At 49.7% G+C, this 12,066-nt stretch overlaps 2 protein-coding genes across 2 annotated transcripts in view; both read left to right on the top strand.

Moving 5' to 3' along the window:
- The first annotated feature begins 4,477 nt into the window (after positions 1 to 4,477).
- On the top strand, positions 4,478 to 6,199 carry Upk2 (uroplakin 2). Its single transcript, XM_050156440.1, has 5 exons — positions 4,478 to 4,588; positions 4,952 to 5,083; positions 5,182 to 5,320; positions 5,542 to 5,612; positions 5,922 to 6,199. Exons 1-5 carry the CDS (start codon positions 4,513 to 4,515, stop codon positions 6,056 to 6,058), a joined length of 555 nt encoding a protein of 184 aa, XP_050012397.1. The 5' UTR covers positions 4,478 to 4,512; the 3' UTR covers positions 6,059 to 6,199.
- A 4,138-nt stretch (positions 6,200 to 10,337) lies between these two features.
- Positions 10,338 to 12,066, top strand: part of Foxr1 (forkhead box R1) — a 20,682-nt gene continuing 18,953 nt past the window's right edge. Inside the window, exon 1 of the mRNA XM_050156200.1 lies at positions 10,338 to 10,356. Coding sequence (XP_050012157.1) covers positions 10,338 to 10,356 — 19 coding nt within the window. The remainder of the gene's footprint in view (positions 10,357 to 12,066) is intronic.

Genomic DNA, 12,066 nt, shown 5'->3' with positions numbered 1-12,066 from the left:
AAATCAGTATTTATTGAACCAGATACTGTCTTAGCCCTCTTAAATAAATAAGTTGGCATGTTAGTCACCATATTCCCAGGAGACAGGTTTTGCTGTTCCCATCAAGAGGAAACTACAGCGGTTGGAGAGAGAGCTCAGCAATTTTTCTTACAGAGGCCGTGGGTTCAGTTTCTAGCACCCACATGGCAGTTCACAACCATCTATAACCCCAGTCCCCAGGGATCCAATGCTCTCTTCTGATTCCAGAGGATACCAGGCACAGAAGTGGTGCACAGCACACGTGCAGGCAAAACACTCACAGTGCATACAATAAACAAATGCATTTGAAATGGAAACTGCAACTTGAAGCAACAGCCTAGCCAAGGCCACAAAGCTGGAAGGTGTGGTTTGTGTTGACCTGGATGATGGAGTTTTCCTTAGGGCCACGCATTTCAGCCTTCGATCTCCAAAGAATGCCCTCAGACCTCCCAACAAGCTAATATTTGGTGAGCACCACTCCTGACCTGCAGGCACAAGTCCTCAGGGTGTCCACTGCTGGCCTAGATTACAGCTGCTCTCAATGTTCTTTCTGCATCTTTGTCCTAAATCTTTTTTGTCCCATGAGACGGGTTTCTCTGTGTAGCCCTGGCTGTCCTGGAGCTCACTTTGTAGACTAGGACAGCCTTGAACTCACAGACGTTTGCCTGCCTCTGCCTCCCAAGTGCTGGAATTAAAGGTATGCACCCACCTGGAGTCTTTCCATTTTCAAGTTGAAAAAAAAAATGAGGTTCAAAGTGGTTCACCTAGCCATAAGGCATCTCTCATCTCCAGGAGAGCAATGGTCACCATCTGTGTCTAGCACACCCCTGGAGACAGGTGGACATGTTTTCTAATTCCCTGGGAGATAGAGGAGTGGCCTAGTTGAAGTAGGACTGTGGACAGGTCAGGCAGACCTGGGTTCTAATCCTGATTCTTCAGGCTGCAGAGCTACTGTAGCTCAAGAAGGGGAAAGGGGAGTCTAGTCCAGGAAGAAGAAGAGGTCTGTTCGAAACATGGATGGAGAAGAGGGAAGGGGAACTTAGCCTGCATTTCTATCCTGACTGCTTAGTTTATCCCAGGGGCAAACCTGGCAGCAACAAGTGCCTGTTGGCTTGAGGAGGGTATTTGGGAGAAGGAAGGGGTGGGAACTTTAAGGAGTTTAGATTCAAGAATCAAGGGGAGGACAGCAGAGAAGACAGAGTTCAGGAGAGAGACTCCTGACCTGTGATCCTGGTTCCCCTGCTTGGCCCTTAGGAAATTCTCCAGAGGAGGGACCTGTGATCCTGGTTCCCCTGCTTGGCCCTTAGGAAATCCTCCAGAGGAGCGGGGCGCTGTGGCTTTAACTGATTCCGGCACTGTCAGTGAATCTGCTCTGCTGAAAGAGTTATCCTCTGGCTCCTGTGCTGGGCCTCTCCCTCCTCTCAGCTCCCCAAACCCTTCTCAGCCACTGTGATGGGATAATTAGATGCGAGAGCTCAGCACAGATGATGCTCCAGTTGCTTAGCAACTAATGGTTTCCATGGAGACCGCAAAGCACAGCCTCCAGAGCAGCCAGTGAGCAGCTCGGCAGGGCAGGGAGAAGACGCAACTCTGCTCCTCCAGAAACCTGGGGAGGGTTCGGGTGGGGAAGGTGAGGGGGGAGATTGGAGGGAGATGGGAGGGCTTTAAAGGCACAGGGCCCTCATATCCCTCTAAAATGTGACCAGAGATATGCCCTTTCCTGTCTCACTTTGTCTCACTCCTAATTTCAAATGGGACCTAAGACTGGACCAACACAATCTGCTCTGCAGTAAACTTATCCTCTCCTGATTCCTCCTTAGCCCAAATGAGGCTCATGCCTAAGCGCCCTGCTGTGTTGAGGTCCCACCATTTAGCCCTCTTCCCCACCTCAAGTTCTCCTTTGTGTGCGGATCCTTCAGTATGTAGAGTGGGGATAAGATCTCATCTAAAGGGGACAAAAGCCGTGGAGCAGGGCACACAGAAATCCACCCAAAGGCAGCCTGTGCTGGCAACGTGAGGAAAAACCTCTGTCCCGCTTTCCATTGGAGGTGTGTGTGTGTGACCTGTAAGCGCCTTGGAAATGCAGCTCTAGGAAACAGAGGGCTCCACAGGTAAAGGCTCCTGCCACCAAGCCTGAGGATCAGTGTTTCGATACCGAGAAACCACACTGTGAAAAGAGAGGCCCAGCTCCCACAAGCTGTCCTCTGCCCCCCACATGTGCACTGTGGCACACGAGGGCATACACATACACAAGACGATAAGTGTAAATTTAAAATTGTTCAAGAGATGTAGTTTCAGCGCTTGCCTTTAATCCCAGCACTTGGAAGGCAGAGGCAGGTGGATCTCTGTGAGTTCGAGACCAGCCTGGTCTACAAGAGCTAGTTCCAGGACAGGCACCAAAGCTACACAGAGAAACCCTGTCTCAAAAAACCAAAAAGAAAAAAGAGCTGGGCGGTGGTGGCACACACCTGTAATCCCAGCACTCGTGAGGCAGAGGCAGACGGATCTCCGTGAGTTTGAGGCCAGCCTGGTTTACAAGAGCTAGTTCCAGGACAGGAACCAAAAAAGTTACGGAGAAACCCTGTCTCGAAAATCCCCCCCCAAAAAAAAAGAAAAGAAAAAAAAAAGAAAAGAAATGTAGTTTGAAGCTTTGCCTCAGGCCCACAGAATCAGAAGTTGTGTTTGAACCAAACCCCCATAACCCATTGCACAGTCAATTTGGAGACACTCTGGGAAAGCCCCTCCCGCTCTCTGCCTGAGCCCCCAGGTTCTGTTTTTACTTCTATCCCCCTTATATCCTCGGCTTCACACCCACCCTCCGTGGGGAATGGACATCATAGCAGCCCTTCACTAGTCCCGCTCTCCCAGGACCCTGACCCTTTCTCTGGGATGAGTTCTCCAATCTGGAAAAGCCCACGCCCACCTGACCGTTTTCCAGGGACAACCTGTCTGAGTCTCAGGTTCCACACTGAGAAGGCAGCGCCACTTAAGATGGCTGTTGGGGGCATGCTGGGAGTGAGGGCATGCAGAGCCCCTGCCCAGCATTCTGAGTGGTTCGCTCTCCTCTCCCTCTGGCTGGCAAATTTACTTCTCTCATTTAGCCTGGGGTGGGAGACACCAGGAAACGGTGCTGGTCTTGTGTACCGGGATGGGAACCCATGCCTCATGCACCTTTCCACTGAGCTGCACCCCTAGACCGTTCTCCTTGTCGCTGGCTCATTTTGACTTGAGGGTGTTTGTTGTTGTTTTAGTTGATTGGGGGGGTCTTTTTTAAAAAATTATTTATTTTAGTTTATGTGCATTGGGCGTGCATGTACGTTGGTGTGAGGGTGTCAGATCTTGAAGCTACAGACAGTTGTGAACAGTCATGTGGGTGCTGGGAATTGAACTCAGTCCCCTAGGAGGATACTGAGTTCTCTTAACCACTGAGCCATCTCCCTGATTTTTTTTTTCTCGAGACAAGATTTCTTTGCGTAGTCCTGGCTGTCCTGGAACTCACTCCATAGACCAGGCTGGCCTCAAACTCAGAGATCCACCTGCCTCTGCCTCCAGAGTGCTGGGATTAATGGTGTATGCCGCCGCCACTCAGCCTTATTGATTTGTTTTTTGAGACAGGTCTCTCAACATAGCCCTGTCTGTCCTAGAACTCACTATGTAGACCAGGCTGGCCTCAAACTTACAGAGATCCTCCTGCCTTTGTTTTCCGTGAGCTGGAATTAAGGTGTGCACCACTATACCCTGCTTGACTTGAGACGGTCTCACTGTGTAGCCCAGGCTGGCCTGGAACTCAGGATCTGCCTGTCTCTTGTTTCCTGAGATTTTTTTCTTCTTTATTCTCCACCAGCGGAACCAATGTTTGCTGCCCAAGTCTATCTGTGTCTACACCAGAGCCCGACATCTGTGCTGGACTTCAACATCAACCTTCTTGGAAGCTCTCTCACCTCCTTTGTCCCCACCCTCTGGAGAAATCGGAAGATTCCCACTGACACCCTCAACTTGACTTGGGCCGGAGTCAACACTAGGAATCGGAACTCTGGCTCTGCTATCCCCACCCCGCACAACCAATCTCCCTCTCTTCCTTTCTTACTAACCAGAGTCATTTCGATCCTTGGGGTTTTCCCTACAAACCAGGGCAACTTCAGAATCATGGCCCTCCTAGAAACCTCCTTGGGGAGAAGCAGCCCCTGTAGACACACATAGAGAAACTCTGCTTCAGACAGGGAAGTTCTCAGAGAAGGAGTCATCCTCCCCTGCAGCTAGCTAAGCTGCCTGGACCCAGTCAGGGCATCGCCTTTGGGGCCTGAGGGCCAACTCCCAATCCTGAAAAACCTGTCTGGGGGCCCTTCCTGAGGCTACAGTGTCTGACAGGCGAGTTGGACTGGATTCCCACCCAGCAGCCCCTCCTACCCCAAGACAAAATCAGCCATCCTGGGGCAGGGCCTCATTGGCCTCAGGAAGCCCCAGCTCGGTCAAGGATCCAGCTCTCGGCGCAGTATGACCTCCACGCTGCCTGTCCAGACCTTGCCCTTGTTTCTGGGTCTCCTGACTGTCTTGGCTCCGGGGGCTGCAGGTCTCTGTTGCTGGGGGGAGTGAGGAGGGTTTTAGAGCACTGTCTCTTCCAGGACTCTCAAACTCGTAGCTGGCTGGGGTTGAGGACTAGCGATGGTAGTGAGCCGCAGACAAATTCCTAGGCTTCTTCCTGACCCAGGAGTAGAGAAGAATCCGCAGTTGCCTGGGTGGGTGAGGCTGGGAACTGACTGGTTGCTAGAGTCTAGTCCGTCTCCCTGGCGGCTCAGCGTATCCACCATTTGCAGCTCAAGCCTGCCATCTGGTGGTCAGAGTCACACGGGCCTGTCTTGACTGCGCCCTTTGTAATGATCTGAGTTGAGAGTCAGTCTAACTCCATCTGCATTCCCTCCTGACTTTCCAACAGACTTCAACATCTCAAGCCTCTCGGGGCTGCTGTCTCCGGCGCTAACAGAAAGCCTGTTAGTTGCCTTGCCCCCATGTCACCTCACGGGAGGTAATGCCACACTGACGGTCCGGAGAGCCAACGACAGCAAAGGTCGGCTTCCCGGTTACCTGTTTCGTCTTCCCCGTTAACCCGTTCTCCATGGCACTGCTAGACAGTCGACGCTGCCTTTCGCTCCTATTTTCCCTTAGTGGTGGAATCAGTGTTCGTGGTGCCTCCATGCCGTGGGCGCAGGGAGCTGGTGAACGTGGTGGACAGTGGGGCTGGCTTCACCGTCACGCGGCTCAGCGCATATCAAGTGACAAACCTAACCCCAGGAACTAAATACTAGTAGGTACCAGATGCACACATGTGGGACACAGAAAGAGAAGCTGGGGGATGCTGGTAAGCATGAGGAAGAGGGCACAGCTAAAGGGTACGGAATGTGAGCCTCCACCCCAGGAGGGCGCAGTTGGGGGTGCATAGCCACGGAGATGGGGGCTGGAACCGCTCCTCGCAAATGCCAGATTCCTACCGGGATCTCTGCTTTCTCCCAACTCCCACCTCTAAAGCATTTCCTACCGGGTGCAGAAGGGGACGACCACCGAGTCCAGCCCAGAAACCCCGATGTCTACGCTTCCTCGTAAGTCAAATGCCTACCCCTCTCACATCTCAAGCGTCTACACACCTGAGCGCTGGGCTTTATCTCCTAGAGCAGGCGTTTTCAGAGGACTCTTACTCTGGCCACCTCCTATTCACATTCACCCATCTGCGGAACTAAAGACTCCTTGTGAGGAGGAACGGTGCTCTAGGAAAATCTCCTTGGTGACCCCTAGGGGTTGCTGGTAGAGGCCACAGCTGTTGTTGCCCTGCTGGCTGGTTGGCTGGCCAAGCTAAGCTGTGAGCGCTGCTAGGGACCCTTCCAACCCACTAAGGTTTTCTCTTCTGACAGGAAGGAACATGGAATCTATCGAGTTGAGAATGGCCCGGACGGGCGGCATGGTAGTCATCACAGTGCTCCTGTCTGTCGCTATGTTCCTGTTGGTCGTGGGCCTCGTCATTGCCCTGGGCCTGGGTGCCCGAAAATGAGGAGGGCTCTCCTGCAGCACAGGCTCCTCCAAGTCCAGTCTGCCTTTTCCCAGGATTCAACTGGTTTTCTCCAGTGCCTTCTCTTCCCTCTCCCTGCCTCCCTCCACTAAGTCCTTTCCTAAGCGCCCCTCTCTCTCCCCGCTCGGCCTTCCAACACTCCCTGCCATGCCCTCATTGCCATCCTGTGAGAACTGATTTTCCTCTTCCGTGGGCTTAGTTCTCACAATAAAGGCTGGCCCACCACATCTGTGTGAGTTTCCCTTTGGTGGGTTCCCCTTATGCACATCTTATGGTACCAATGTCACTGACAGATGTCTGTCAGTTTCTCTAGCCCCAAGTCCCAGGATGACTTTCCCAGGAGGGAGGCAAGCAAGGAAGAAGGTAATGACAGACAGTTGAGGAGAGAGCACCAAATCCCAGACCTAGCTGTGAGTTTTGCACCCTGCAGGTCACCCAAGCAGGACTCTGGGCTGGCCCAGAAGGGAGATGCTGGACCACCACATGGGCTCATGGCGAAGAGGCTGATAGAGCTGGGTGAAGTACTGGAGAAAACACCAGGACAGGACAGGCACTGCATTTGAAGCATGGGTGAAGAACATGCTACAGGGGAAGGAACATGCTACAGGGTAAAGAACATGCTACAGGGGAAGGAACATGCTACAGGGGAAGGAACATGCTACAGGGCACTAGGACTGAGAACAGATGTGGAAGGACCCTGGCAGGAGGGGACAGGATAGTGCAGTGCAGTGCCACCCTCATTCTTTTCTTTTCTTTTTTTTTTTTTTTTGTTTGTTTGTTTTTCGAGACAGGGTTTCTTTGTGGCTTTGGAGCCTGTCCTGGAACTAGCTCTTGTACACCAGGCTAGCCTCAAACTCACAGAGATCCGCCTGCCTCTGCCTCCTGAGTGCTGGGATTAAAGGCGTGCGCCACCATCTCTCGGCTCCTCATTCATTTCTTAAATTTATTTTTGTTCTATAAAGGTTTTATTTTGTGTGTGTGTTGTGTATATACCATTTTAAATGTGTGTGGGTGTGTATACCATGTTAAATGTGTTGACAACCACTTACTATTCACTTCTTCCACATGTGTTCAGGAATCAGATTCAGGTTTTAAGCTTTCAACACACCCACACCACACCCACACACCACACCCATACCCACACCACACACACACCATACACATCACGCATACACCATACACACACACCGCACACACATACCACCCACAACACACCCACACACCACATATATACCACGCATACCACACACACCATACACACAGCACATGCACACACACCGCACACCACACACATACCATGCACACACACCACACACATACCATACACACACAACACACTCACACCACACATATTACATATACACACTACACACACACCACACTCATACCACACTCACATACACACACCACACACACACACACAACACACACTTTTTTGTTTTGTTTTGTTGTTTCGAGACAGGGTTTCTCTGTAGCTTTGAAGCCTGTCCTGGAACTAGCTCTTGTAGACCAGGCTGGCCTCGAACTCACAGAGATCCCAGAGATCCGCCTGCCTCTGCCTCCCGAGTGCTGGGATTAAAGGCGTGCGCCACCACTGCCTGGCACCACACACTCACACCACACACTCACACACACTACACACCACATACTCACACACAACACACATACTCTACCCACACATACATACACACCACACACACACAGTTTTACCCACTGAGACATCTCCCTAACCTACTCTCATTCATTCCTGTCCCCTCTAATATGTACTCCTGATGAGAATTATTCATCTTTACATTGCTTGTAGGGTGAAACCCCAGGCTGTCAGGTGATCTTAGGGCCGGGTCTAAATCACAGAGCCTCACCTCAGCTTTCACCTCTTCAGGAGCCCCTTTCCTTTCTTGCCACGCAGTCTTTGCACAGAGGATTCCAGGAGCCTCGACTGCTCTTGTGACTACACCCAGACCCTCTTTGCTGTTTTCATAGTTGACTGTCCCTTTTCCAAGCAAGTTTCTGACCTCGGAACTTACCCACTGAGATGGCTCCGTGGTCGAGAGCACTGGCTGCTCTTCCAGAGAACCTGGTTCAGTTCCCAGCACCCACATGCAGCCCACGCCTGTCTGTGACTCCAGTTCCAGGGGTCTGACACCTTTTCTGGCCTCTGCAGGTACCTGCACCTACGCAGGGACACATGCAAGCAAAACTTCCTTACACAGAAAATGAAAGGAAATAAAGCCTTTTAGAAATCAGAAACAGGTTAGATGTGGGAGCATAAACATTTGGTGCAAACACTTGGGAGGTGGAGGCAGGTCAGCCTGGGTTACAAAATTTCAGGCCAGTCAGGGCTTCAGAGAGACTCTGATTTAAAAAGGGGGAAAGCAAAACAAACAAACAAACAAATAAATAAATAAATAAAAGGAGATGGAAAGATGACTGAGTGGTTAAGAGCAGTTGCTGCTCTTACAGAGGACCCAGGTTTGGTCCCAGCACCTACACAACTGTAGCTCCAGCTACAGGAAAGCCGTTGACTTCTGGCCAGGAGACCCCCCGCGCTTATGTGCCGTGTAAACAAACAATCATGCCCTCACATGTATACAGAAAACAAAATATTTTAATATAACTTTTAATAAAGACATTTTTGAGTGACCCAGGCCCCAGAAAACCCCTGATTCGTAGCCCCTATAGAGACCCTGAACGGCTAGGCTCCAAGCCCGGACCCAGGACCCAGCGAAAGAAACACACTGTGAAAATGGTACCAGAGTCAAGGGAAGAGACGCTTTGCCCCCGAACGTAGAGCCGGAGAAAAATCCCCAGACCCTGAAACCAGGACCAAAAGAATGTACTAAGTTCCTAGATTCAGAGCATATCAAAGATATTTGCCCTGGTCCCAAAATTAGGGTCAAAAAGTAAAAAGAACCAAAGAAAGAAACACATTTTGGTCCCAGAATCAGACACACTGCTGCCCTTGACACAAAACCAGCCAATCCCTGGGCAGAGAAAACTGACCAATAACTGAGCCCCTAGAGGCTTGGCACAGTATAGGGGAAAGCCAATCCCAAGCCTGGAAGTCTGGAATTCCCCTCACCCCACTAGGGGGCAGCGCCAATCACAAGCCCAGAGGCTTGGAATGGTCCAAGTCTCTTCCCCTATATAAACCCCCGTCTGCCCACCACTTTTGGAGGGTGGGTTTTTCCTGCAATAGCATTGTTGCTAGTCTGTTCCTGTTGCAGGGCGTGGTAGTCGCTGCTTCCGCCACAGCGGGGCAACCAGCGTTGCTGCTTATTCACGTTACTCGTGAATAAAGACTCTGTTTTTTATTGCATTAGAGTTGGTGTTTCCTGGTGGTGATTTGGGTTCTAGAATTTGGGTGTAGCTTTCCTGAACTCATTTGGTAGACTAGGCTGGTCTTGAACTCAGATCAATATGCCTCCTCCCGAGTGCTGAGATTAAAGGCATGCACCACTATCAGCAGGCTTTTTTTTTTTTTTTTTTTTTTTGGACAGGATCTCAATGTATAACCCAGCTCAAACTCCAGAGACCTCCAGTGCTGTGCTGGGATTAATGTGTGAACCACTCTGTCCAATGTTAAACGAATTTTTTTTTTATCTTTAAAATTTAAAACAAAAGGGGCTGGAGAGATGGCTCAGTGGTTAAGAGCACTGCTCTTCCAGAAGTCCTGGGTTTGATTCCCAGCAACCACAACCATCTGTAATGAGATCTGGCGCCCTCTTCTGGCGTGCGGGCATACATGAAGGCAGAATGTTGTATACATAATAAATATATCTTTTTAAAAAAAAATACCTTGTAAATGAATGAGAGAATCACTATATCCTGAAGAGAATGAGGAGTGGGAACATACCAAAAATACTTTGAAACCCATCAGAAAGGATTCACAGGACAGCAGAAACGCGGGAACACTCTTGTGGAGTTTATTATTTGTGTGAGGGGAGGATACGGATGTAGGACAGGGTTTTACTTTGTATCTCAGGCTGACCTCAACCTTGTAGGATCCTCTGCTTTAGCCTCCCCAGCTTTGAGATTACAAGTGGAGGGGGCTGGAGGGATGGCTCAGTGGCTAAGAGCACTAATTGCTCTTCCAGAGGACCTGAGTTCAATTCCCAGCACCCACATGACAGTTCACACCTGTCTGTAATTCTAGTTCTGGGGAATCTGACACCTTCACACAGAATATACACAATCAAAATACCAGTGTACAATAGAAAAATAAATCTTTAAAAAGATAAAGATTACAAGTGGAACCGCCATGCCCAATTGGAATCATGGTTTGTTTGTTTTTATTTTCTCTCCCTCCCCAAGACAGGGGTTCTCTGTAGCTTTTGGAGCCTTGACCTGGAACTTGTTCTGTAGACCAGGCTGGCCTTGAACTCACAGAGATCTGCCTGTTTCTGCCTCTTGAGTGCTGGAATTGAAGGAGTACACCACCACTGCCCAGAAAAATTATTATTATTGTTTTTTCAAGACAGGGTTTCTCTGTAGCTTTGAAGCCTGTCCTGGAACTAGCTCTTGTAGACCAGGCTGGCCTCGAACTCACAGAGATCCACCTGCCTCTGCCTCCCGAGTACTGGGATTAAAAGCTTGTGCCACCACCGCCCAGTTTATTTTTTTAAAGATTTATATATACAATGTTTTTGCCTGTGTTTATGTCTGCAGACCAGGAGATGGCGCCAGATCCCACTATAAATGGTAGTGAGCCACCATGTGGTTGCTGTGAATTGAACTCAGGACCTCTAGAAATCCTCTTAACCTCTTAACCAGTGCTCTTAACCACTGAACAGTGGTTCTCAACCTGTGGGCCATGACCCCTTTGAGGATCAAACCATCCTTTCACAGAGTTGCCTAAGGCCATCAGAACACAGATATTTACATTGCAATTTATAACAGTAACAGAATTACAGCTATGAAGCAGTAATATTTTTGTTTTGTCTTTCCAGACAGGGTTTCTTTTTTTTTTTTCTCCAGACAGGGTTTCTCTGTAGCTTTGGAGCCTGTTCTGGAACTAGCTCTTGTAGACCAGGCTAGTCTCGAACTCACAGAGATCCGCCTGCCTCTGCCTCCCGAGTGCTGGGATTAAAGAAGTGCACCACCACCGCAAGGCATTAAGTAGCAATGGAAATAATTTCGTGGTTGTGAATCACCATGACATGAGGAACTGTATTAAAGGGTCGCAGCAGTAGGAAGGTTGAGCACCACTGAGCTACAGTCATCTGAGAAGAATGAACCTCAACTGAGAAATTGCCTCCATAAATCAGACTGTAGTGAAGCTTGCCGGGGGCATTTTCTTAGTGATAGATGTGGGAGGGCCTAGCCCACTGTGGGTGGTGCCATCCCTAGCAATTCTGAGTTCTATAAGAAAGCAGGCTGAGAAAGCCCTGAGGAGCAACTCAGTAAGCAGCGCTCTTGCCTTCAGGTTTTTGTCTGGTTTGAGTTCCTGCTGTGGTTTCCCTCCGTGACTCTGGGTATGTAAGCCAAACAAACCCTTCCCTCCCCTTGGTTTTTGGTCAAGGTGTTCATCACAGCAATAGGAACACGAAGACAGTTATCTCAGCTACATAGTATAATCCCAGCCTGTGCTACAAGCTACTTCATTGTAAAGAAAGAAAAGTTAGCCTGGGGAGATGGGTTGGTGGCTGGGAAGATTTGATCTGCAGACATAAAGACCTGAGCCTGAATCTTCAGCATTGACCTTCAAACAAAACAAAAACAAAGCATGATGTCAGCACTTAGGAGGCGGAGCAGGCAGATCTCTATAAATTTGAGGCCAGCCTCATCTACACACTACACAGTGAGTTCCAGGCCAATCAAGCCTACACAGTGAGACCCTACCTCAAAAAGAAGAAGGTCCTGCGTTCAATTCCCAGCAACCACATGGTGGCTCACAACCATCTGTAAAGAGGTCTGGTGCCCTTTTCTGGCCTTCAGGCATACACACAAACAGAACATAGTATACATAATAAATAAATAAATAAATATTT

Source organism: Alexandromys fortis, unplaced genomic scaffold (assembly GCF_014885135.2).
Source record: "Alexandromys fortis isolate MF-2015 unplaced genomic scaffold, M_Fortis_MF-2015_v1.1 scaffold_89, whole genome shotgun sequence".
Classification (NCBI taxonomy): Eukaryota; Metazoa; Chordata; class Mammalia; order Rodentia; family Cricetidae; genus Alexandromys; species Alexandromys fortis.
This window is presented reverse-complemented; position numbering and strand designations above follow the sequence as displayed.

Excerpts from the sequence above, each read along its gene's own strand:
- Upk2 (XM_050156440.1), top strand. The coding sequence starts at position 4,513 with ATGACCTCCACGCTGCCTGTCCAGACCTTGCCCTTGTTTCTGGGTCTC. Across the intron at positions 4,589-4,951 it reads CTTGGCTCCGGGGGCTGCAG|ACTTCAACATCTCAAGCCTC; the intron begins GTCTCTGTTGCT and ends ACTTTCCAACAG. Across the intron at positions 5,613-5,921 it reads CCCGATGTCTACGCTTCCTC|GAAGGAACATGGAATCTATC; the intron begins GTAAGTCAAATG and ends CTCTTCTGACAG.